We start from the raw sequence: 23,916 nt of genomic DNA on the forward strand, positions 1-23,916 counted from the left end.
AAAATGTGGAACAACAAAACATTTGTATTGAAAACGTTAGTAAAGGTGGTTAGCTAATGGTTTATTTATACAAAATGTAGCTGTGACTTGCGTGTCATGCGTGCTGTGCTTCTGATGTCTTTTGGGCTCCTTCTGCCCATATGTCCATTTTATATTAATATTATAACATCTAGAATTTTATTCAGTTGCACAGTGCCGTGGTTATAAAGTTCAATGAAGAAAAGCCGCACAGAGATACAGACTGCTCTGATGTATGGTACTGGAAAAGTTTGAAAATTTACCTTGAAAAGTGCTTTTTTTTAGTGTGGGAAAAGTGTACGAACCCTGTCCTTTCCACTGTCGCTACATGCATGCTCAGTATGAGGGATTGCTGCAAAGTCGATGCAAGTGACTGTCCACTGTCGCTACATGCTTATCCAGGAGGAGTGAATGCTGCAAGACACTTACTGGATGCAAGTCTGCTGGGTTTCCTTAGATCGAACAACTTTTTAACCAATTTGAATAATAAACTCAATTTAACTGCATCGTTTGATAATTAGGATTAATTTGAATGTATGTAGCTGACTTAAAATCTATATGATTCAATTGAATTGACTTTGTGAAGTGCCTTGAGAAGACGTGTGTGCGCTGTATTAAAACAAAATTAAACTGATTTGAAAATAATAAACTGATCAGTTGGAATGTAAGTACTTAACTTGGAATCTGTATGAATCGATTCAATTGACTTGACACAACATACAATTCAGTTCAAAAATACTTTATTAAAAACGACCAAAGGACCTCAGCTTCCACAATAAGCTTGAAGAACAGCCTGCTCTACTCCTTCTTGTAGATGGCTTCAAAGTTCCATCTCCACTCCAGTCTATTGTTGAGGTGAACACTGAGGTATTTTGACTCCTCCACCACGTCCACTTCATGCACAACGTGTTGTAAAGTGGCATTATATAAATGAACTGAATTTAATCTTTTTTCAAAGGTGCCTAATGCTGTGTATAGTGTTTGCATTATTATTATTATGTTATCTTAACTTTTTTTTTGTTTTTATCTGTGATCATATAAGAGCACCAATCTCATAATGGATGCATTCTTCCCTTTCCATTATGATTCAGGTGGGATGTGTATGCTCTAACCACATTGTAATAGAGGTCGCCAAACTTTGTAAAATTTACCAGCTTAGCCGTCAGCTGCCTTTCCACTTTTCAGTGATTTAATCGGCACCAGTATGTCTAGAATTGAAAGATATCCATCCATCCATTGTCTTCCGCTTACCAGGCCAGCCGAGAAACATAGTCCCTCCAGTGATTTTCACCCCAGCCGCTTCATACTCGGCTGCGAATTGCTCCAGTGAGAGCTGTAGATCATGAGCTGATGAAGCCAATAGGAGCACATCATCTGCAAAAAGCAGAGATGCAATCCTAAGGCCACCAAAATAGATCCCCGCAACACCTTGGCTGCGCCTAGGCCATCTCCCATGCACTCTCCAGAACCCCGCTGAGAGTGTGGAGCTGGTCAATTTTATTCATATAGCGCTTTTCAGCAACAAGGCACTCAAGTCGCTGTACATAAGGAAAAACATAAGAATGATACAGACAATCAAACAATAGAGGTCATTTTTTTTTTTTAAAAGAGAGTAGAATGATGGATAAGAAAATGAAAGGAAAATTGGACTGAAAACTTTAATAATGTTTAGATAACACATTCAAAGGCCACTTTAAACAAATACGTTTTTAATCTTAGGGTTTTGGCGCGTTTACAGTTTTCTGGGAGTTTATTCCAGTTTAGTGGAGCATAAGAACTAAAAGCTGCTTCTCCATGTTTGGTTCTGGTTCTGGGTATGCAGAGTAGATTTGAGCCAGAAGACCTGAGAGGTCTGGCTGGTTGATCCACTGACAACAAGTCTGTAATGTATTTTGGTGCTAAGCCATTCAGTGATTTATAGACTAACAGAAATATTTTGAAGTCTATTCTCTGAGCTACAGGGAGCCAGTGTAAGGACTTTAGAACCGGGGTGATGTGCTCCACTTTCTTAGTTCTAGTGAACTAAGCGGGCAGCAGCGTTCTGGATCAACTGCAGCTGTCTGATCGACTTTTTAGGCTGGCCTGTGAAGACACCATTGCAGTAATCAATTCTACTAAAGATGAACGCATGAATTAGTTTTTCAAGGTCCTGCTGAGACATTAGTCCTTTAATCCTGGAGATGTTCTTTAGGTGATAGAAGGCCGACCTTGTTACTGTCTTTACGTGCCTCTGAAGGTTCAAGTCTGAGTCCATCACTACACCCAGGTTTCGAGCCTGACTGGTGGTTTCTAGCTGTATTAACTGAAGCTGTGTGCTAACTTTTAAACGCTCTTCCTTTGGTCCAAAGATTATTACTTCAGTTTTGTTTTGATTCAGCTCAAGAAAAGTTTGGCCCATCCATGCACTGATTTCTTCTAAGCATTTACCCAGCGCTTGAATGGGTTCATGGTCACCTGGTGACATCGTGACGTATAGCTGTGTGTCGTCTGCATAGTTATGATAACTTACGTTGTTGTTTATTAAAATCTGAGTTAGGGGGAGCATGTAGATATTGAATAGGAGGGGCCCTAAGATGGAGCCTTGGGGAACGCCACATGTGATTTTTGTGGTCTCTTATGTAAAGTTACCTACTTCAAGTAGGATTTAAACCAGTTGAGTGCTGTACCAGAAAGGCCGACCCAGTTTTCCAGGCGTTCTAATAAAATGGAGTGATCAACAGTGTCGAATGCTGCACTGAGGTCCAATAATACCAGCACTGTGGTTCTTCCACAGTCTGCATTTATACAGATGTCATTGAACACCTTGACAAGAGCAGTCTCTGTACAGTGGTGAGCACAGAAGCCTGACTGGAAGACATGGAAGCGGTTGGTCATATAATATATATATATATATATATATATATATTTCAATAATCTGGCTGATGAAGGGGAGGTTTAATAGGTTTAATATAGGCCTGTAGTTCTGTAGTAGCAGCTTGTCCAAGTTGCTCTTTTTCAATAGAGGTTTGATAATTACTGTTTTCAGGACCTGGGGGAAAACACCTGACAAAAGGGACGTGTTTATTATTTGTGGTAAATCAGATGTTATTATGGGCAAAGCTTTCTGAAGGAAAGTTGTGGGTAAAACATCGTCACAAGTTAGGAGTAAAAGGATGCAAGCAAGCAGGGAGCTTAGGAGAAAAGCGTCTGAGCAGGCAGAGTGGCAGAAGTAAACTCTCTCCAGTGTTCTATGGCCAGGACGACAAACACACTGCTTTTCCTGAATCTGAGGTTCGACTATCCGATGGACCCTCCTCTCCAGAACCCCCAAATAGACCTTACCAGAGAGGCTTATGAGTGTGACTCGCCTATAGTTGGAACACACTCTATGGTCTCCCTTTTTGAATAGGGGGACTGTTAGAATTATGATTATCGTCGTTGTCTTCCGCTTTATCTGGGACCGGGTCGCGGGGGCAGCAGACTCAGCAGAGACGCCCAGACGTCCCTCTCCCCAGACACCACCTCCAGCTCCTCCAGGGGGAGCCCAAGGCGTTCCAGGCCAGCCGAGAGACATAGTCCCTCCAGCGTGTCCTGGGCCGTCCCCTGGGCCTCCTCCCGGTGGGACGTGCCTGGAACACCTCCCGAGGAAAGCGTCCCGGAGGCATCCGGTATAGATGCCCGAGCCACCTCAACTGGCTCCTCTCGATGTGGAGGTGTAGCGGCTCTACTCCGAGCCCCTCCCGGATGGCCGAGCTCCTCACCCCATCTCTAAGGGAGTGCCCGGCCACCCTACCCTAATATTAATTAATATTTATCAAGAATTATAATTAACAATCATAATTTGACAAAATAAATTTCTTAACCAAAATCCTTATTTATGAATTGAAGACCAGGGATGTCTTCTGGTGTTATAACTGTGGCTCAATGCCTTTGATAATTACAACCGTTAAATACTCGGTAATAATTGATAACTATTACCAGAGATGTCACTGTTTAATCAAACGTTTCTACCAAAACGTGGGGAACTTTTAACCTTATTTTGACTGACAAATCACTCTTGCACAAAATAAACACAAAACGCCTTCTCTGATTTATTAAATCACAGCCTGATACAATCCGTTCTTCCGATTTAATAATCTTCACCTACTCAAACATGCACAGTTCTACACAAAACGGGGGTAAAATATCTAACTAAACAAATAAAGCAAAACAGCAGTGAATATGAGTATGGAATCAACTAGCAGTTATGGCCAAAGTGATAATATGACAAGGGAATATGGTGTTGAACAAAGCTTTGGTAGTGCAGCCCGCCAGAAAGTGTAGCTCAGTGAAATGCACAGTCATGAAAAATCCCCCAGCTCTGGGCGGGGGTGAGCACACAAAGAGTTATAAAACTTTTGGCGGCAAGCTAGTAAGCAGTAAAGTTGAAGACAAAGAAAATGATGAATTTCCCCATGAGATTATTATAACAGTTCAGTTTCACAGCGCACCTGCGGGCAGGTGTTTGCACGGTAAAGACACACTTGCGAAACACGGCGGTCTCCGAAAGTACCAGCAAGTTTCAAAACAATGGCATGCACATACAATTCAGAACACATTAGACTCTAAATAGCGATTCTAATCGCACTAAAATTTCCTACTCTATCCTGCCCACGCTATCCTTAATAAAGGAAAAATAAATAAAAAATAGGTTTTACTTTGTTGGAGTCTTTCTTCTGAGCAGAGGGTGAGAGGAGGAAGGGGAAAGTTGGAAGTTAACTTCAGGAAGAGTGGTCAATCTTCGTCCTTTGTCCTCCTTGGCAAAAAGGAAAAATTTGATCTGACCGTCAGCAGTCGACTAGTACCAAGCAAGGAGGGAAATTTGCGTCTCCTTGAAACTCCGTGGTTTTGGTTACGTGTTAAACTCACGTCTTCGATCAGCAAAGTGAAATTTCTGGCCTTCTCATTCCAGAGACCTCGTTCATGATTTTTTCGTTGGCCAACGAAGGAGAATAAATGAAATCCACTTGGGACTCTTCTCCAGAAGTGATGCGCTTCAGTTGCTGGTCCGGTCTCCAGCTAAAAAGCAAAATGGTGGGTCGTCTCATCCTCTGTTATATAGTTGACGGTGGCCTCAGGGCTGCGACGCCCCCGTCTTATCAGCCGCAGGGGCCGCTGGGTTTGTAGGATAAACTATCCTGCGGTACAAAATGGCCGATGACGTTGGAAAGGCATAGTGGCGTCCAGCAACGTGCAAATGGTCCAATATTCAGCAAACAAGTGGTCCAACAGGGACCACCACCCTGGTCTGCCACTCCAGTGGAACATCCCCCAATGTCCACGCAATGCTGCAGAGTCGCGTTAACCAACACAACCCTACAACATCCAGAGCCTTAAGGAACTCCGGGGGAATCTCATCCATCCCCGGGGTCTTACCACCGAGGAGCTTTATAATCACCTCGGTGATCTCAGCACCAGAGATTAGAGAGCCTGCCCCAAGGTCCCCAGGCTCCGCTTCCTCAGTGGAAGACCTGCCGGTGGGCCTCTTCGGACTCCTCCCATGCCCGAGCTTTTGCTTCGGCAACCACTTGAGCCGCATGCCGGCTTGGACTGCCAATACCCATCAGCTACTTCCGAAGTCCCACAGGCCAAAAAGACCCCAGAAGACTCCTACTTCAGCCTGACAGCATCCCTCACTGCCAGTGTCCACCAGCGGGTTTGAGGATTGCTGCCGCGAAAGGCACCAACAACCTTGCAACCACAGCTCCAGTAAGCCACCTCGGCAATGGAGCCGCGGAATATGGCCCATTCGGACTCAATGTCCCCCAAATCCCCCGGAACGTTTTTGAAGGTCTCCAGGAGGTGGGAGTTGAAGCTCCGCTTCACGGGAGCTTCCGCCAGTCGATTAATTTTGTTTGGGTCTGCCAGGTCTGACCGACATTCTCCCCCACCATCGGAGCCAGCTCACCACCAGGTAGTGGTCAGTGGAAAGCTCTGCTCCCTTTTTCACCCAAGTGTCCAAGGCATGCGGCCGCAGATGAGATGACACGAAAACAACAAAGTCAATTCAATTCAATTCAAAAATACTTTATTAATCCCAAAGTGAAATTAAATGTTGTTGTAGCTCATTATAAAGGTTTCTTCAAAGAGCCATTGTAGATGCTAATGGCTGTGGGCAGGAAGGATCTCCTGTAGCGCTATGTCTTACAGCACACCTGAAGAAGCTTCTGACGGAAGACACTCTGTTGTTGTAGGACAGTCTCATGAAGAGGATGCTCAGGGTTCTCCATGATGTTCTTCATTTTATGAAGAATCCTTCTTTGTACAATGATCTCCAGAGGTTCTAGAGGAGTCCCCAGAACAGAGCCAGCCTTCTTTATCAGTTTTTTTAGCTTTTTTAAGTCCATTGTTCTGATGCTGCTACCCTGGCAGATGATGGCAGAAGAGATCACACTCTCCACAACAGACTTATAGAAGATATGCAGCATCTTGCTGCAAACACCAAAGGACCTACAGGGGTTGGACAATGAAACTGAAACACCTGTCATTTTAGTGTGGGAGGTTTCATGGCTAAATTGGACCAGCCTGGTAGCCAGTTTTCATTGATTGCACATTGCACCAGTAAGAGCAGAGTGTGAAGGTTCAATTAGCAGGGTAAGAGCACAGTTTTGCTCAAAATATTGAAATGCACACAACATTATGGGTGACATACCAGAGTTCAAAAGAGGACAAATTGTTGGGTGCACGTCTTGCTGGCGCATCTGTGACCAAGACAGCAAGTCTTTGTGATGTATCAAGAGCCACGGTATCCAGGGTAATGTCAACATACCACCAAGAAGGACGAACCATATCCAATAGAATTAAGTGTGGACACAAGAGGAAGCTGTCTAAAAGGGATGTTCGGGTGCTAACCCGGATTGTATCCAAAAAACATAAAACCACGGATGCCCAAATCACAGCAGAATTAAATGTGCACCTCAACTCCCCTGTTTCCACCAGAACTGTCCGTCAGGAGCTCCACAAGGTCCATATACACGGCCGGGCTGCTATAGCCAAACCTTTGGTCACTCATGCCAATGCCAAACGTCAGTTTCAATGATGCAAGGAGCGCAAATCTTGGGCTGTGGACAATGTGAAACATGTATTGTTCTCTGATGAGTCCACCTTTACTGTTTTCCCCACATCCGGGAGAGTTACGGGGTGGAGAAGCCCCAAAGAAGCGTACCACCCAGACTGTTGCATGCCCAGAGTGAAGCATGGGGGTGGATCAGTAATGGTTTGGGCTGCCATATCATGGCATTCCCTTGGCCCAATACTTGGCAGGGCTTCAGGGGTCTATGAGATCGGCCCCGAGTACATCAAGTTTCTGGATGTTGTGAGGCTGTCATGGTTGACACGCCTATTCAACATTGCGTGGCAGTCGGGGACAGTGCCTCTGGACTGGCAGACTGGGGTGGTGGTCCCCCTTCATAAGAAGGGTGGCGGGAGGGTGTGTTCCAACTACAGGATCGCACTCTTCAGCCTTCCTGGTAAGGCCTACGCCAGGGTATTGGAGAGGAGAGTCCGGCCGATAGTCAAACCTCGGCTTCAGGAGGAGCAGTGTGGTTTTCGTCCCAGCCGTGGAACACTGGACCAGCTCTATACCCTCTACAGGGTACTCGAGGGTTCATGGGAGTTTGCCCAACCGGTCCACATATGTTTTTGTGGACCTGGAGAAGGCATTCGACTGTGTCCCTCATGGTGCTCTGTGGGGGGTGCTCCAGGAGTATGGAATCGGGGGCCCTTTTATTAGGGGCCATCCAGTCTCTGTACAAGCGGAACAGGAGTTTGGTCCGCATTGCCGGCACTAAGTCGGACCTGTTCCAGGCAAATTGGAGTTTGAACAACCCCCCCACCACTCACACAAGTATTGACCATATCTGAGAGTGTTGAATCCCATGGAGCTCAGCTATCATAGCTGATGAGTTCTGTCTCCCTCCAACTACTTCAGGCACCACATGACTCTAAACGGTGTGCTTTTTGTTCACATAGTGCCCCCAAATAACTTATATAGGAAAAATATTTAAAGTCAACAAATTTTGCCATGACAGGAATCCAATACAGGAAAATCCAAACAAATTCCTTTTAAAACATCAAATTTTCAGTTTGACTTTTGTCAGTTGGTATCAAAATGAATCTTTCAGAACTATTAAAACAAGGTTACAAATATAAACCATTCAACAGTATCCAGTTTTAACAGTAAGTTTTTGTTACAAACTTAGGCTTTAGACAGTTTGCAAATAATAGAACTTTAAAATCCACAAAGAAAGACCATCCATCTATTGTCTATAGCCTCTTAAACTTGTGGGGGGGTTTCTCCAGCTGGCATTGGGCAAGAGGTGGGGTACACTCTGGACAGATCACCAGTCCATCACAGGCCACAGAGACTATTAGGTATTATTTAATCAACTCGGAGGTAAGGAACGACACAGAGTCAGTTTTACTTGCGGCAAGGATAGCTGTGCAATACAAACTACGAAGTATTAACACTCCTCCCTCTTTATTTATACATGCTTGGTCACACAGTTCAAACAACATTCAGGGTGGGTGTGGGTGTGGGTGTGTGTGTGTGTGTGTGTGGGGTCAAAAAGGTTAGGGTTCATTTGTCTTGATTATAAACAGAGGAAGTGGGAAGTGGGGACCTGGTGAATAGCCCCCAGATGCTGCTAATAAAAGAATAAAAGCATGAAAGCATAACTCATTCTTGTGACCATCTCCCTTCCTGTAACATGTAAGGAGGGAAAAGCACTTAGAGCAGACATGAGTGATAAACAATGCAAACGTTATAAAAACCCTAACAGAGACACACTAGACAAACAACCATGCACACACAAGTAAGTTACAGACCAACAGGAAGAACATGTAAACTCTGTGCAGAAAGAACCCAGGCCAGGATTCAAAACTCAGGACCTTCTTACCTTCTTGCTGCAAGGCTACAGTTTTAACAAGTACCACACAAAGACCAGTATTTAAAAAATATTAAATAAAATTTACACCTCTCTGTGGTGTGTTTTTGTGCAATATATACAGGTCCTTCTCAAAATATTAGCATATTGTGATAAATTTCATTATTTTCCATGATGTCATGATGAAAATTTAACATTCATATATTTTAGATTCATTGCACACTAACTGAAATATTTCAGGTCTTTTATTGTCTTAATACGGATGATTTTTGCATAAAGCTTATGAAAACCCAAAATTCCTATCTCACAAAATTAGCATATTTCATCCGACCAATAAAAGAAAAGTGTTTTTAATACAAAAAACGTCAACCTTCAAATAATCATGCACAGTTATGCACTCAATACTTGGTCGGGAATCCTTTGGCAGAAGTGACTGCTTCAATACGGCGTGGCATGGAGGCAATCAGCCTGTGGCACTGCTGAGGTCTTATGGAGGCCCGGGATGCTTCGATAGCGGCCTTTAGCTCATCCAGAGTGTTGGGTCTTGAGTCTCTCAACGTTCTCTTCACAATATCCCACAGATTTTCTATGGGGTTCAGGTCAGGAGAGTTGGCAGGCCAATTGAGCACAGTGATACCATGGTCAGTAAACCATTTACCAGTGGTTTTGGCACTGTGAGCAGGTGCCAGGTCATGCTGAAAAATGAAATCTTCATCTCCATAAAGCTTTTCAGCAGATGGAAGCATGAAGTGCTCCAAGATCTCCTGATAGCTAGCTGCATTGACCCTGCCCTTGATAAAACACAGTGGGCCAACACCAGCAGCTGACACGGCACCCCAGACCATCACTGACTGTGGATACTTGACACTGGACTTCTGGCATTTTGGCATTTCCTTCTCCCCAGTCTTCCTCCAGACTCTGGCACCTTGATTTCCGAATGACATGCAGAATTTGCTTTCATCCGAAAAAAGTACTTTGGACCACTGAGCAACAGTCCAGTGCTGCTTCTCTGTAGCCCAGGTCTGGGGAATGCGGCACCTGTAGCCCATTTCCTGCACACGCCTGTGCACGGTGGCTCTGGATGTTTCTACTCCAGACTCAGTCCACTGCTTCCGCAGGTCCCCCAAGGTCTGGAATCGGCCCTTCTCCACAATCTTCCTCAGGGTCCGGTCACCTCTTCTCGTTGTGCAGCGTTTTCTGCCACACTTTTTCCTTCCCACAGACTTCCCACTGAGGTGCCTTGATACAGCACTCTGGGAACAGCCTATTCGTTCAGAAATTTCTTTCTGTGTCTTACCCTCTTGCTTGAGGGTGTCAATAGTGGCCTTCTGGACAGCAGTCAGGTCGGCAGTCTTACCCATGATTGGGGTTTTGAGTGATGAACCAGGCTGGGAGTTTTAAAGGCCTCAGGAATCTTTTGCAGGTGTTTAGAGTTAACTCGTTGATTCAGATGATTAGGTTCATAGCTCGTTTAGAGACCCTTTTAATGATATGCTAATTTTGTGAGATAGGAATTTTGGGTTTTCATGAGCTGTATGCCAAAATTATCCGTATTAAGACAATAAAAGACCTGAAATATTTCAGTTAGTGTGCAATGAATCTAAAATATATGAATGTTAAATTTTCATCATGACATTATGGAAAATAATGAACTTTATCACAATATGCTAATATTTTGAGAAGGACCTGTAATAGAAATTGAAGAAAGCCAGCCAAGCATGTTTTTTCCGATTAGAGATTAGCATCTAACACAAGCATCACTAACACAAACACATGCGTCAGCATCCTAGGCTCTCCTAAAAGCAGTACTTGTCTTAAGTAGGAGGAAAAGGATAATTAGCATACAAGTGTAAGTAACATACACTCCTTTTTAGATGGTGTGTCACTGAGGCCTTGCTGTCTGGAGCGCTGTGTACTGAACTGTTTCTGGGGCTGTGAAGTCAGTGCTCTACAGGGGGCACTGCACATCCATCAACAAAACCTGAGGCTCACCAGTCCTCAACACTTCCTTGAAGCCTTGCACCATCGCTTCCACTACCATGAAAGTTTCTGGTATCCTTTACATTGCAAGAAAAGACTTAAATGGACAAAGGTTTTTATGTTAGGTTAAATTTATTTTTGGGTAATTTGTTGCAGACATGAAGATAGTTGGGATTTTGCTTGATTACTCTTTTTTTGAAAATACCCAAACCAACAGAAAGCTATTTGATTACTTTGAATGAATCTGGATGATTATTGTAGCTATTCAAAATTACAGTGCAACCTTTTAGAGTACCTAACAAAAAACCTGAATAAAAACATTGTTCTGTAAAACATAATACCACCCTAATTCCAATGAGGTTGGGATGTAAAGTGTAAATAAAAATAGAATACAATGATTTGCAAATCCTGTTTAATTGTACACTACAAAGACACTAATGTTCAAACTGATAAACCTATTTTTTATTTTTGCAAATATTCATTCATTTTTAGTTAGTGACTTGCAACATGTTCCAAAAAAGCTGGAAGATGAGTATGTTTACCACTGTGTTACATAAGTTTTTTCTTTTAACAACACGCAATCGACATTTGGGAACTGAGGACACTAATGTTTGAACCTTTGTAAATTGCAATTCTTTCCCATTCTTGGTTGATGCACAACTTGAGTTGCTCAACAGTCCGGGCTCTCTGTTGTTGTATTTTGTGCTTCATAATATGCCACACATTTTCAATAGGAGACAGGTCGAGACTGCAGGAAGACCAATCTAGTACCTGCACTCTTTTACTAACGCTGTTGTAACACGTGGAGAATGTGGCTTTGCATTGTCTTGCTGAAATAAGCAGGGACGCCCCCTGAAAAACACTGTGGATGGCAGCATATGTTTCTCCAAAACCTGTTTATACATTTCTGTGTTAATTGGTGCCTTCACATATATGCAAGTTACCCATGCTATGGGTACTAACACCCCCGCATACAATCACAGTTGCTGGCTTTTGAACTTTGTGCTGATCACAAGCCAGATAGTCCTTTTCTTATTTGGCCCAGAGGACACGACATCCATGATTTTCAAAAACAATTTGAAATGTGGACTTGTCACACCACAGCAGGGCTTTCTACTTTGCAACAGTCCACCTCAGATGAGCTCTGGGCCAGAGAGGCCTACGACGATTTGTGGGTGTTGTTGACTATATGGTTTTCACTTTGCACTTGTAGATGTAGAGACGAACTGTGTTAACGGACAATGGTTTTCTGAAGTGTCCCTGAGCCCATGTGGTAATATCCGTTACAGAATGATGTCAGTTGTTAACGCAGTGCCTCCTGAGGGATGGAAGGTCAATGCTGGTTTTCAGCCTTGGCGCTTACATGCCGAGATTTCAAGCATCAAATTCATAATAAGTGAAAATTTGCTAAAAAATTATGTTTATCAGTTTGAACAATAAATATCTTTGTCTTACATTCAATTGCATATAGGCTGAACAGGATTTGCAAATCTCTGTATTCTCTTTATTTACGATTTATACAATGTCCCAACTTCATTAAAATTGTGGTTGTACAAGTATAGGTTGTCCCTTCAACTTTCATACTTTGTGGTAGATCTCTAAGCATATAGAACAATCAGAGCTCATATATACGTTGTGCCTTGATTCTGAGCTTTATTTGTAAGAATAAGAATGTACAAATTTCTTCTGGAAAGCCATTGAAGACTAACTGAAATTAACTTGAATATGTTCATTAGAAAAGAATAAAGTTAAGGTAATTTTATTATGCTGACTGAGATATTAAGTTGGGTACTGCTTCTGCATTTGCTTCTGCTGATGGCTTCTTTGACTTCACACTGCCAGTATCAACAGCGGGGACGAACAGGAATGTCACACATGCATCCCTGCTGACCAGAGAATTACAGATTTTGGGCCCCTGCCAAGGAAACACTATCCTCTCGTGGCTGTACTGACTCTGGCAGACAACGAGGCCAGAAATCAATACTATATTGTGAGTTCTTTTAATTGCAATTTTAGATGTAATGTGCAACACTGCGAAAGGGCTTCAGTAAAGATTGGCATGTGCATCATTAACCTCAGACACATAGCAAACTTCCCGTGACAAAACTAACTACTCTGTTCTCTTCCAGGTGGCAAATGTGATCGTCATTCATGTTCCTGATGGCAAATACAACCTTTCTGCACGAATTCTCTTTCAATATCTTCTCAGCCAACAAGGAAAGATGCATGAATTAAAAGTATGTCAAATTTCTCTTAAAGCACATTTTCCTAGTTCCCTTTTAACTGACAAGCTCCATACCCTGAAGTACATTTTCCCCACAGAAAACAATAAAAGTATAGCTAGTCCAAGCTTGTTCAGTACATCATACATACCATACAATAGTAGAGAACCTTGGAAAAATAACAAACAATAACACTACATTGTATGTAAACAATACACAGCATCCACCCCCTACTTAATACCATCAGACAACATCACCATATTCATGTATAAGTTAATAGAACAGGTACTTTGCAGGTTTCCTGAAAGCCTGTATAATATGAATTATTAATGAATTAATGAATGTATTAATATGAAGAAATTTTGACATCTCCAAGATTTTCGAAACAATAATGTTTGACAAATTATTGTAGCCTGAGCAAATTTAAATAATTCAATTCAATTCAGTTTATTTATATAGCGCAAATTCACAACACATGTCGTCTCAAGGCTCTTCACAAAGTCAGGTTCATATATTCCAATTAATCGTAACCATTAAACAGTTCAGTCAGATTCAGTTATTTATTCAAATTGGATAAAAAGTTTTTCTATCTAAGGAAACCCAGCAGATTGCATCCAGTCAGTGACTTGCAGCATTCACTCCTCCTGGATGAGCATGTAGAGACAGTGGACAGTCACTGGTGTTGACTTTGCAGCAATCCCTCATACTGAGCATGCATGTAGCGACAGTGGAGAGGAAAAACTCCCTTTTAACAGGAAGAAACTTCCAGCAGGTGATGAGTGATGAGAGACTGTCACCCTGAGCTACAGGTGAAGTTAAATGGCCTGACCATGATAGAAAACAGTAGGAACCCTCTCTGTAAGGTTCTAGCTGGATCTGCATCATGATGTGAAAAATATCTGATCTTTAATACAAAGGTTCATGAAAGGAGGAACATATTTTAATGAAATGTTGGGATAGCTCACACCATAATTAAAATAAATAAATGTGTTTTTATGGGGTTACCATTCCATTAAAATGTAAGAAAATCGATTTTATAGCAGTTTTCGTTTTAGTAATATAAGAAATTATGACCAGATCCCGGGGGATGTTGGAGACATAGAGTCCGAGTGGACCATGTTCTCCGCATGTATTGTCGATGCTGCTGCCCGTAGCTGCGGCTGTAAGGTCTGCGGTGCCTGTCGCGGCGGCAATCCCAGAACCCGGTGGTGGACACCGGCAGTAAGGGATGCTGTTGAGCTGAAGAAGGAGTCCTATCGGCTGTGGTTGGCTTGTGGGACTCCTGAGGCAGCTGACGGGTACCGTGAGGCCAAGCGTGCTGTGGCAGAGGCAAAAACTCGGGCCTGGGAGGAGTTCGGTGAGGCCATGGAGAAGGACTGCCGGTTGGCCTCGAAGCGATTCTGTCAAACCGTCCGGCGCCTCAGGAGCAGGAAGCAGTGCTTCGCCAACACTGTTTACAGTGGGGGTGGGAGGCTGCTGACCTCGACTGAGGACATTATCGGGCGGTGGAAGGAGTACTTCGAGGATCTCCTCAATCCTGCCATCACGCATTCCCTGGTGGAAACAGAGGCTGGGGACTTGGGGTTGGACTCTTTCATCACCCAGGCTGAAGTCACGGAGGTGGTTAAAAAGCTCCGCGGTGGCAAGGCTTCGGGGGTGGATGAGATCTGCCCTGTGTACCTCAAATCTCTGGATGTTGTTGGGCTGTCATGGTTGACACGCCTCTTCAACATTGCGTGGCGGGCGGGAACAGTGCCTCTGGACTGGCAGACTGGGGTTGTGGTCTGGAGGGTGTGTTCCAACTACAGGGGGATCACACTCCTCAGCCTCCCTGGTAAGGCCTACGCCAGGGTATTGGAGAGGAGAGTCCGGCCAATAGTCGAACCTCGGCTTCAGGAGGAGCAGTGTGGTTTTCATCCCGGCCATGGAACACTGGACCAGCTCTATACCCTCTACAGGGTGCTCGAGGGTTCATGGGAGTTTGCCCAACCGGTTCACATGTGTTTTGTGCACCTGGAGAAGGGATTTGACTGTGTCCCTCGTGATGCCTTGTGGGGGGTGCTCCAGGAGTATGGAGCACTTTATTAGGGGCCATCCGGTCCCTGTACGAGCGGAGCAGGAGTTTGGTCTGCATTGCCAGCACTAAGTTGGACCTGTTCCCGGTGCATGTTGGACTCCGGCAGGGCTGCCCTTTGTCACCGGTCCTGTTCATAACTTTTATAGACAGGATTTCTAGACACAGCCAAGGGCCGGAGGGGGTCTGGTTTGGGGACCAGTGGATTTCATCTCTTCTTTTTGCAGATGACGTGGTCCAGCTGGCCCCCTCTAGCCAAGATCTACAGCATGCGCTGTGGCGGTTCGCAGCCGAGTGTGAAGCGTCTGGGATGAAGATCAGTTCCTCCAGGTCCGAGGCCATGGTACTCGACCGGAAAAGGGTGGCTTGTCCTCTTCAGGTTGGAGGGGAGTTTCTGCCTAAAGTGGAGGAGTTTAAGTATCTCGGGGTCTTGTTCACGAGTGAGGGAAGAATGGAGCGGGAGATCGACAGACGGATCAGTGCTGCTGCTGCAGTAATGGGGGCAATGTGCCAATCCGTTGTGGTGAAGAGAGAGCTGAGCCGAAAAGCAAAGCTCTCAATTTACCGGTCGGTCTACGTTCCTACCTTCACCTATGGCCATGAACTTTGGGTCATGACCGAAAGAACGAGAACCCGAATACAAGCGGCTGAAATTAGCTTCCTCCGTAGGGTGGCCGGGCAATCCCTTAGAGATAGGGTGAGGAGCTCGGCCATTCGGGAGGGGCTCGGAGTAGAGCCACTGCTCCTCCACATCGAGAGGAGCCAGCTGAGGTGGCTCGGGCATCTATACCGGATGCCTCCTGGACGCCTTCCTCGGGAGGTGTTCCAGGCACATCTCACCGGGAGGAGGCCCAGGGGACGGCCCAGGACACGTTGGAGGGACTATGTCTCTCGGCTGGCCTGGGAACGCCTTGGGCTCCACCCGGAGGAGCTGGAGGTGGTGTCTGGAGAAAGGGACGTCTGGGCGTCTCTGCTGAGTCTGCTGCCCCCGCGACCCGGTCCCGGATAAGCGGAAGACTACGAGTACGAGAAATTATGACAGTGGAGCCTCAGATGTGGGAGAGAGATTGAGAAAGTAAAATTTAAAAAAGTAATTTACATAGATGAGAAAAGAAGCACATTTTAGAGTATTATCTATATACAGAGCCATACCCCTTGTTTATTCTTCTTGTTCATATACATTTTAGATCCTTTCAACTGTGAAAGGTAAGAACTGATAACGTCAGACATCTGTTGTACGCACTCTACTACACCCTGTTAAAGGACAGCTTTAAAACATTGCAGCTCTTGAGAACAAACAGGACACATGTATTCAAATGTAATCAGATGTGTATTAGTGACAGAGGCAAGTGTATTCCTGACCCTGCAATAGCTGCTTTGTCTACCATGCTCTTATGCTGGGTTAACATTAAAAGAGACCACATAAGGATTTTTGCTTGAACAAAAAAATTGTTTATTAAAGTAAAATTAACCTGAAAAGGAAAAGCCAAATTACAGGTTAACCCAAAACTCCAATCAATGATCAAAGTAAACAAATTCAACACAACCTAAACATAAAAGAGCAACCAAACAAATAAAGATCTCAGGAGGGAGAGAAAAAGAGCTCCGGCAGCATGTGGCTGTTGTAGTTCTTAATAAGTAGGCAGCATTCAAGCCAGATACCAAGACCTGCAGAGGGCCTCTCTTCAAACCCAGCAAAAAAAACAGCCAACGAAACTTGGGCTGTAACACTGTTGCCCCATGGAATCTTGCAACAAAAGAAAAAACGCAATGACATAAAAATAGGTCAAATTATAGCAGTTTCAAATACACATAATTCTAAGCATTCAGTATGAGTACATATTTTTTATTCATTCAATACAATGATTTGTCCACAGTATGTTTTAGTGACATGATCATTGTTACATTTGATTAGTTATATGATCATTGTTATATGATCACACAGCAAAAGGCACTGAAATGACAAAACTAATTCAAGACACATGAGGAAAATGTGTCAAAATCCTATCTCTGCCAGTGTGGTTTTCCATTCAGCATTGGGAATAAAATATACATATTTAAGACTCACGTATTTAATCGCATTGATAATGTGGTTGAGAAAGAAAAAATAATCTGTTATGAAAGTGAACTTCAGCATCTGAGGTATAAATCAATGTGGTTCCAATTGCACTGTGCTGCAGCATTAGTGTTTTTTCAGCGTTGACATTGCTGCTAGTTGGCAGAGATGGATGCATCACAGAACACACTTATTACATGTTGCCTCCAGCTAAATTCGGCCTTCTGTCAACGCTTAATGCAGCTCTATTAATTGCCCTAATTAATAGATTAAATATAAAGTCAGACGGACATTACACAAGTCTAGTTTCTGTACTTTACCTGATGCTAACTTTAGCCAGCATTTTATGCCGGCAGGACCGTGGCTTACAACATATATTGACAGTTTCAGAGAAGCACATAAAAAGTCTGTCCTCATTAGTTGTGTAAGGATATTCTTCTTTAAAAAAATGATGGACACTAAAGCTGTTGATTTTTGTTGATTTTGTGAAGATTACTTACCACTCACTGTCTTTGTTGTCTGCTCTCTCCTGTTATGTCCACTCACTGAAGCCTTAACCTGCAGTGCGATCAGAGGCTGTCAAATCAGTCAGCACCAACCAGTAGGGAGACATCTTACATCGTTCCTACTTAGGCCCCGCTCTGGATGTTCATGTTCTCAGCACTCAAAATGTTGAGTTCAACCAGTAAAGGGAGCTTTAAAACCAAAGGTTTTTGCCTCAAAAGGTTGTGCAACAAAATATTAAGTTAAGGGTACCATCATTTTTGTCCAGGCCTGTTTCATGAGTTTATTTTGTTAAATAATTCTGTTGAAGCATGTTTGAAAAGCAATGTCTGACTAAAGAGCATCTTGTCATTGTCATTTAAAAGTAGATGTCCACATGGAGAGACAGCTACATATTTTGTATGTGCAATTTCCTCTGCTTTGGTGATCAAAACTTCCTCTTAATGAGAGATCTCTTAGGAGCCATTGGTTTAGTTTGCTTCTGTTTTTTTGGATGATGGTTAGCAAATTTAAGGATGTTCTTCTTTGTTGATCCTTAGTCATTATTATTTCTAAGTATGTCACTTCAGTTTTAATCTGTATATTACAAATAGAAGTACTGGAACATTCCTAATAGCCATAAGTTCACACTTGCTTATATTTAAATCTAAACCAGAAGCTCTAGAGAACTCTTTTACTGACTGGAAAGCAATAGAAACTTGGTTTTCATTATTGACAAAGAGATAGGTATCATGAGCCAGTTACGTTATGGGAAGATTTCTGTCCAGCAGAGAAATACCCTGAATTTCACTAGATCTAATATAATCTGCTAAGAGTTGAGCAACTAGTAGAAAGTAAGAGTAAACCTTTAATATCCCTGAGGATTTAGTAGTTACCCGATTTACTATGTAGCCAAATGGAAGACAAGTTTGCGAGCACAATTTTGATGTATGGAGAGAACAAGTTTACATGCGAGAGGGAGACCAACTGGAGCCAGCAGCTTTAAATTTTGACTGCAGAAACAAAGATTTCAGGGAGAATAGAATGTCTGATAGAGCTGGTATTCCTTTATCACTTTACTGGCTGAATGCACCAGATGTATCCCTGTAATCAATATCCCATATATTTCTATACAGCGTAATGAAATTTAAACATGATATAAAGAGAATCTGACACTTCACAGGAGGTGGTAGGTGGTGCCAACATCCAGCATTCAGTATGTGAGAGACTGAGGACATGCTGGACAGGCCGCTACTCCATCACAGGAATAACACTAAACAAAACTTAAATACAGACCTAAGGGCAATTTAGGTTTACATGTATGTGTTTGGACCTTTGGGATGTTTCTACCAAAGTGGTTCCAGTGTTTAGCTAGGGATGGTGCTAAAGCCAGTTGGCTGAATTAAAAATATGCAATAGTGAGTGTGAGGAGCCACAGACCTGGCCCCTGGACCTGGGGCAGATATGGAGGAGATCTGAGCCATAGACATCCATATGTCCCCAAAAGCACAGGAACTCCAGGAGAACCATTGCTGGGAGAACCATTGCCAGGACTACCGCAATCCCCCAGAGAAGCGCAGCGACGAGCCCACAGGCCCTGCCGTCTACGCCAGAGCAGATCAAGCCAGAGATCCAAGATCCCAGGACATATGACCAACGTAAAGACAATCAACAATGGACATCGTACACTCACTCACACTCCCCATACATACTCTATACTTCAAGGTCCAGGTACCGATATCCCATAGGGGCAACGACCCAGGAGGTGGTACCCTTCCCTCCAGGGGTGAAGACAGGCAGACCACCCCAGCACCAGCCCAGACTAGTGCCAGCACCACCCGGACCTGAGCAACCAACCCCCCGCCCCGACCCCAGTCCCCAACGACCCCCATCCTCATCCCAAGAGGGGGCCATGTACAAAAGAGGGGTCTACCTGGTCCAAACAAGCCCGCCAACCAGAGCCGTGTTGAAGCACCCCCCCAAGGGGTGTTCTGCGTGTTCGTTTATTCACCGTAAGCTGAAAGAATTCACAAGACATTAGAATAAATCACACAGAGACAGCTGTATGTTATTCAAGTACCTGGCCAGGGGAAGCTCTCTGTCATGTGATCTGACCACACACCGAGACGACTTCAGAGCTCCTCACTGGGCACATGGCTTTTATTAAAACACATGAAAATGAACAGCCCCTGTTTACAGTTTTTTTCACACATATGGTTACGTACACACATTTTCTTGCCTACCATATTAGGACATGTTCCTGTCTCCCAGCACCTGCCCTCTGCTTTTCTGCTGATATGAGAAGGGAGTACTTGGCCAGTTAATCTTTTTCACATCCTCTCCCTATCCCTACAGTTCTTGAGTATTTTTCTGCTTCACCACACTCAAGGCCAAGTTTGTGCAACAACACTTCTGCAGGCCACAATGTCTTATACTAACACAGGTTATACATTTTATTTCCCACACTGGTTATGAACATAATAATAATAATGCACACACATAATATATCTCCACAGCCGCCACAGGATGAAACAGTCCCAACCTCCTAATGAATACTGATCTCAACCCCTTGAGCCCCCCGCCCCACATGAACCCCAACATGAGCTTGCCCTCTGGGCCACCCCAACTAGGACACAGATAACGAACACGCCCCCAAACCCAAATGCCATGAATCCCCTTCCCGAAAAGCAAACAAAGCCACAACTACACAGTTCAAGACCCACACACAGCCCCGCTCCAAGCACCCCTGCCGCATCCAGCCCCCCACCACACAGCACGCCGTGACTGCAAGGCAAGGGCCCCAGCGCAACAGGGGAGACACCACCGAGCACTGCGCCCACAACGGAACTTCCGACCCCACAACAAGATGGGACAAACTCACCCGGCAAGAGGTCCCCGGGCAGCAGCAAGCACCCAGGGCCGGCGTCCCCCACCACCCCCACCCGCAACCACACAAACACACCATATCACCACCACTGCAACAGTAGCCCAGGGAGAAAAATTATCCAGTTCAGCGCTACCATTGCCGCTCAGCCAATCCAAATGCCAGTGACCCCACATCCAAGAAGAGGACCCAAGCCCACTTGCTGCAGCCCTTCATGCCACCCTCTAGCCCGCCACCCCGATCCCCCCGTACACTTCAGCCAGCAGAGCAGCACACGGCCAAGCCTGCCCAACCATCCGGCCAGCGCCAGCAGCCCCAGCCCACCAGTCCATGAGAGAGAAACATGCACCAGCTGGGTAACCGTATTGGGCAGGCCAACTGCTCCAGGCCAAGCACAAACACCCCAGTTCAGGCACAAGACATGCCACACCCACCCAACCACCAACTACAGCCCAGCACCAGAGCCACGGAAGGAAGCATTGGAGGAAGGCTACCACGTACCCCGCCAACCCCACACTCAAACTCCAGAGGTGCCCCAGCACGCCGGATCCACGCCCTTCCACCAAAGCAAAGCCACATCCCAATCAACGCCGCACACCACCCAAGACCCCCTCGCTGGAGCCTTTGAAGATGGAAGCTTGAAGATGTTTGATTATTTGTCCTGATACATGCTGCTGGGGAACTGTATAGTATCTTTAACCAGTTTAGAGTTTCCAAAACCAAATTTAGTCAAGGTTGCAAACAATAATTAAATGCTTTTCTGCATCTAGAGATGAATGCCTTCCTTTTATAGAACCAGTTTGATCAGGATGTATTATGAGAGGAGTTATCTTTTCTAGTCTTTTTGCGAGAGCTTTACAGATTATTTTGAGATCAACGTTAATAAGGGATATGGGACAGTAGCTAGTAGGAAGTACTGGGCCTTTTCCTGGTTTTAACAGGAGAGTAATGTTGACAGAATTTATATTTGGCGGAAGTATTCCATTTTCTTCAGTTTCCTGCCATATTCGTTGGAATATTGGACTCAACATATTCCAGATTTCTTTGTGAAACTCTGTTGGGAATCCATCTGGGCCTGGAGCCTTTTTTTTGGGCATGCTTGTTAGAGCTTCTTGGATTTCAGCTGAAGTCAGTGGTACATCCAGGGCCATCGCTTGGTTATCTGATAATTTAGGAAGTGTTACTTTATCCAGATATTGATCAATGTCGTTATCTGACGGGTCTATCTGTGGTGAGTATAAAGCTTAGTAGAAATCTCTGAAAGTGCAGTTTATTCTTTCAGGATCATAAACTGTATTCCCTGTCGAGTCTTTAACAGCAAATATAGTTGTTTTTTCTTTATTTTTAGCTGGTTAGCTAAAAAGCTACCTGATTTATTGCCATGTTCAAAGTTTGAACTATTTGAAGTCTTTGCACTAAGAATTGTTTTTTTGTCAATAATTTAATTTAATTCCAGTTTTGCTTTATGTAGTTTACCCAGCATTCTTCTTATGTGATGAGAATGAGATTATTTTACCTCTCATCACTGCTTTCCCTGTCTCCCAGAGAACAGATGTTGATGTCCCCGGGATATCATTAAACTCCAAATATGAAGTCCACTCTTATTTACAATATTTTATTAAAATCCTTTAGTAATGGTGTATTAAACCTCCAGTTTTTGCTTTGTGGGTTTCCTTTCTTATTTACTAGAGTTAAGGGGACAGGAGCATGATCGCTGGCAGCTACAGGGTGTATCTCATTGCCTGAAATGTTAGTCAACAACAAGCTGCTGACTAAGTAATAATTCAAATGAGAGTAAGAGTGATGGACATGTAACAAGAAAGTATTTTCTCTGTGATTAGGGTGAAGAGATCACCATGCATCGCAAAGTCTAATCACTCATGTACTCTTACTATTTTTATTGATTGCCAACTGCGCTGAGTCCCTGTTGTGTTCAGCCTGTCTATTTCTTCATTTAGACCAAAGTTGAGATCGCCCCCAAGAAGAAGTGAGCAATCCAAGTGTTCAGACAGTGCAGAAAAGGAAGAATGGAAGAATGGGGGGTCATCAACATTTGGGGCATACATACTGACAATACATATCTTTTGGTTATGTACAGGTCCTTCTCAAAATATTAGCATATTGTGATAAAGTTCATTATTTTCCATAATGTCATGATGAAAATTTAACATTCATATATTTTAGATTCATTGCACACTAACTGAAATATTTCAGGTCTTTTATTGTCTTAATACGGATGATTTTGGCATACAGCTCATGAAAACCCAAAATTCCTATCTCACAAAATTAGCATATTTCATCCGACCAATAAAAGAAAAGTGTTTTTAATACAAAAAACGTCAACCTTCAAATAATCATGTACAGTTATGCACTCAATACTTGGTCGGGAATCCTTTGGCAGAAATGATTGCTTCAATGCGGCGTGGCATGGAGGCAATCAGCCTGTGGCACTGCTGAGGTCTTATGGAGGCCCAGGATGCTTCGATAGCGGCCTTTAGCTCATCCAGAGTGTTGGGTCTTGAGTCTCTCAACGTTCTCTTCACAATATCCCACAGATTCTCTATGGGGTTCAGGTCGGGAGAGTTGGCAGGCCAATTGAGCACAGTGATACCATGGTCAGTAAACTATTTACCAGTGGTTTTGGCACTGTGAGCAGGTGCCAGGTCGTGCTGAAAAATGAAATCTTCATCTCCATAAAGCTTTTCAGCAGATGGAAGCATGAAGTGCTCCAAAATCTCCTGATAGCTAGCTGCATTGACCCTGCCCTTGATAAAACACAGTGGACCAACACCAGCAGCTGACACGGCACCCCAGACCATCACTGACTGTGGGTACTTGACACTGGACTTCTGGCATTTTGGCATTTCCTTCTCCCCAGTCTTCCTCCAGACTTTGGCACCTTGATTTCCGAATGACATGCAGAATTTGCTTTCATCCGAAAAAAGTACTTTGGACCACTGAGCAACAGTCCAGTGCTGCTTCTCTGTAGCCCAGGTCAGGCGCTTCTGCCACTGTTTTTGGTTCAAAAGTGGCTTGACCTGGGGAATGCGGCACCTGTAGCCCATTTCCTGCACACGCCTGTGCACGGTGGCTCTGGATGTTTCTACTCCAGACTCAGTCCACTGCTTCCGCAGGTCCCCCAAGGTCTGGAATCGGCCCTTCTCCACAATCTTCCTCAGGGTCCGGTCACCTCTTCTCGTTGTGCAGCGTTTTCTGCCACACGTTTTCCTTCCCACAGACTTCCCACTGAGGTGCCTTGATACAGCACTCTGGGAACAGCCTATTCGTTCAGAAAT

At 44.1% G+C, this 23,916-nt stretch overlaps 1 protein-coding gene across 3 annotated transcripts in view; it reads left to right on the forward strand.

The window, feature by feature from the left end:
- Window positions 1-23,916, forward strand: part of cgrrf1 (cell growth regulator with ring finger domain 1) — a 72,271-nt gene that overhangs the window by 25,852 nt on the left and 22,503 nt on the right. For all 3 annotated transcript variants that reach the window (XM_047388146.1, XM_047388147.1, XM_047388145.1), the window contains exons 3-5: window positions 10,796-10,973; window positions 12,744-12,891; window positions 13,031-13,138. In XM_047388146.1, the coding sequence (XP_047244102.1) occupies window positions 10,796-10,973; window positions 12,744-12,891; window positions 13,031-13,138 (434 nt within the window). The remainder of the gene's footprint in view (window positions 1-10,795; window positions 10,974-12,743; window positions 12,892-13,030; window positions 13,139-23,916) is intronic.

Source organism: Girardinichthys multiradiatus, chromosome 15 (assembly GCF_021462225.1).
Source record: "Girardinichthys multiradiatus isolate DD_20200921_A chromosome 15, DD_fGirMul_XY1, whole genome shotgun sequence".
NCBI lineage: Eukaryota > Metazoa > Chordata > Actinopteri > Cyprinodontiformes > Goodeidae > Girardinichthys > Girardinichthys multiradiatus.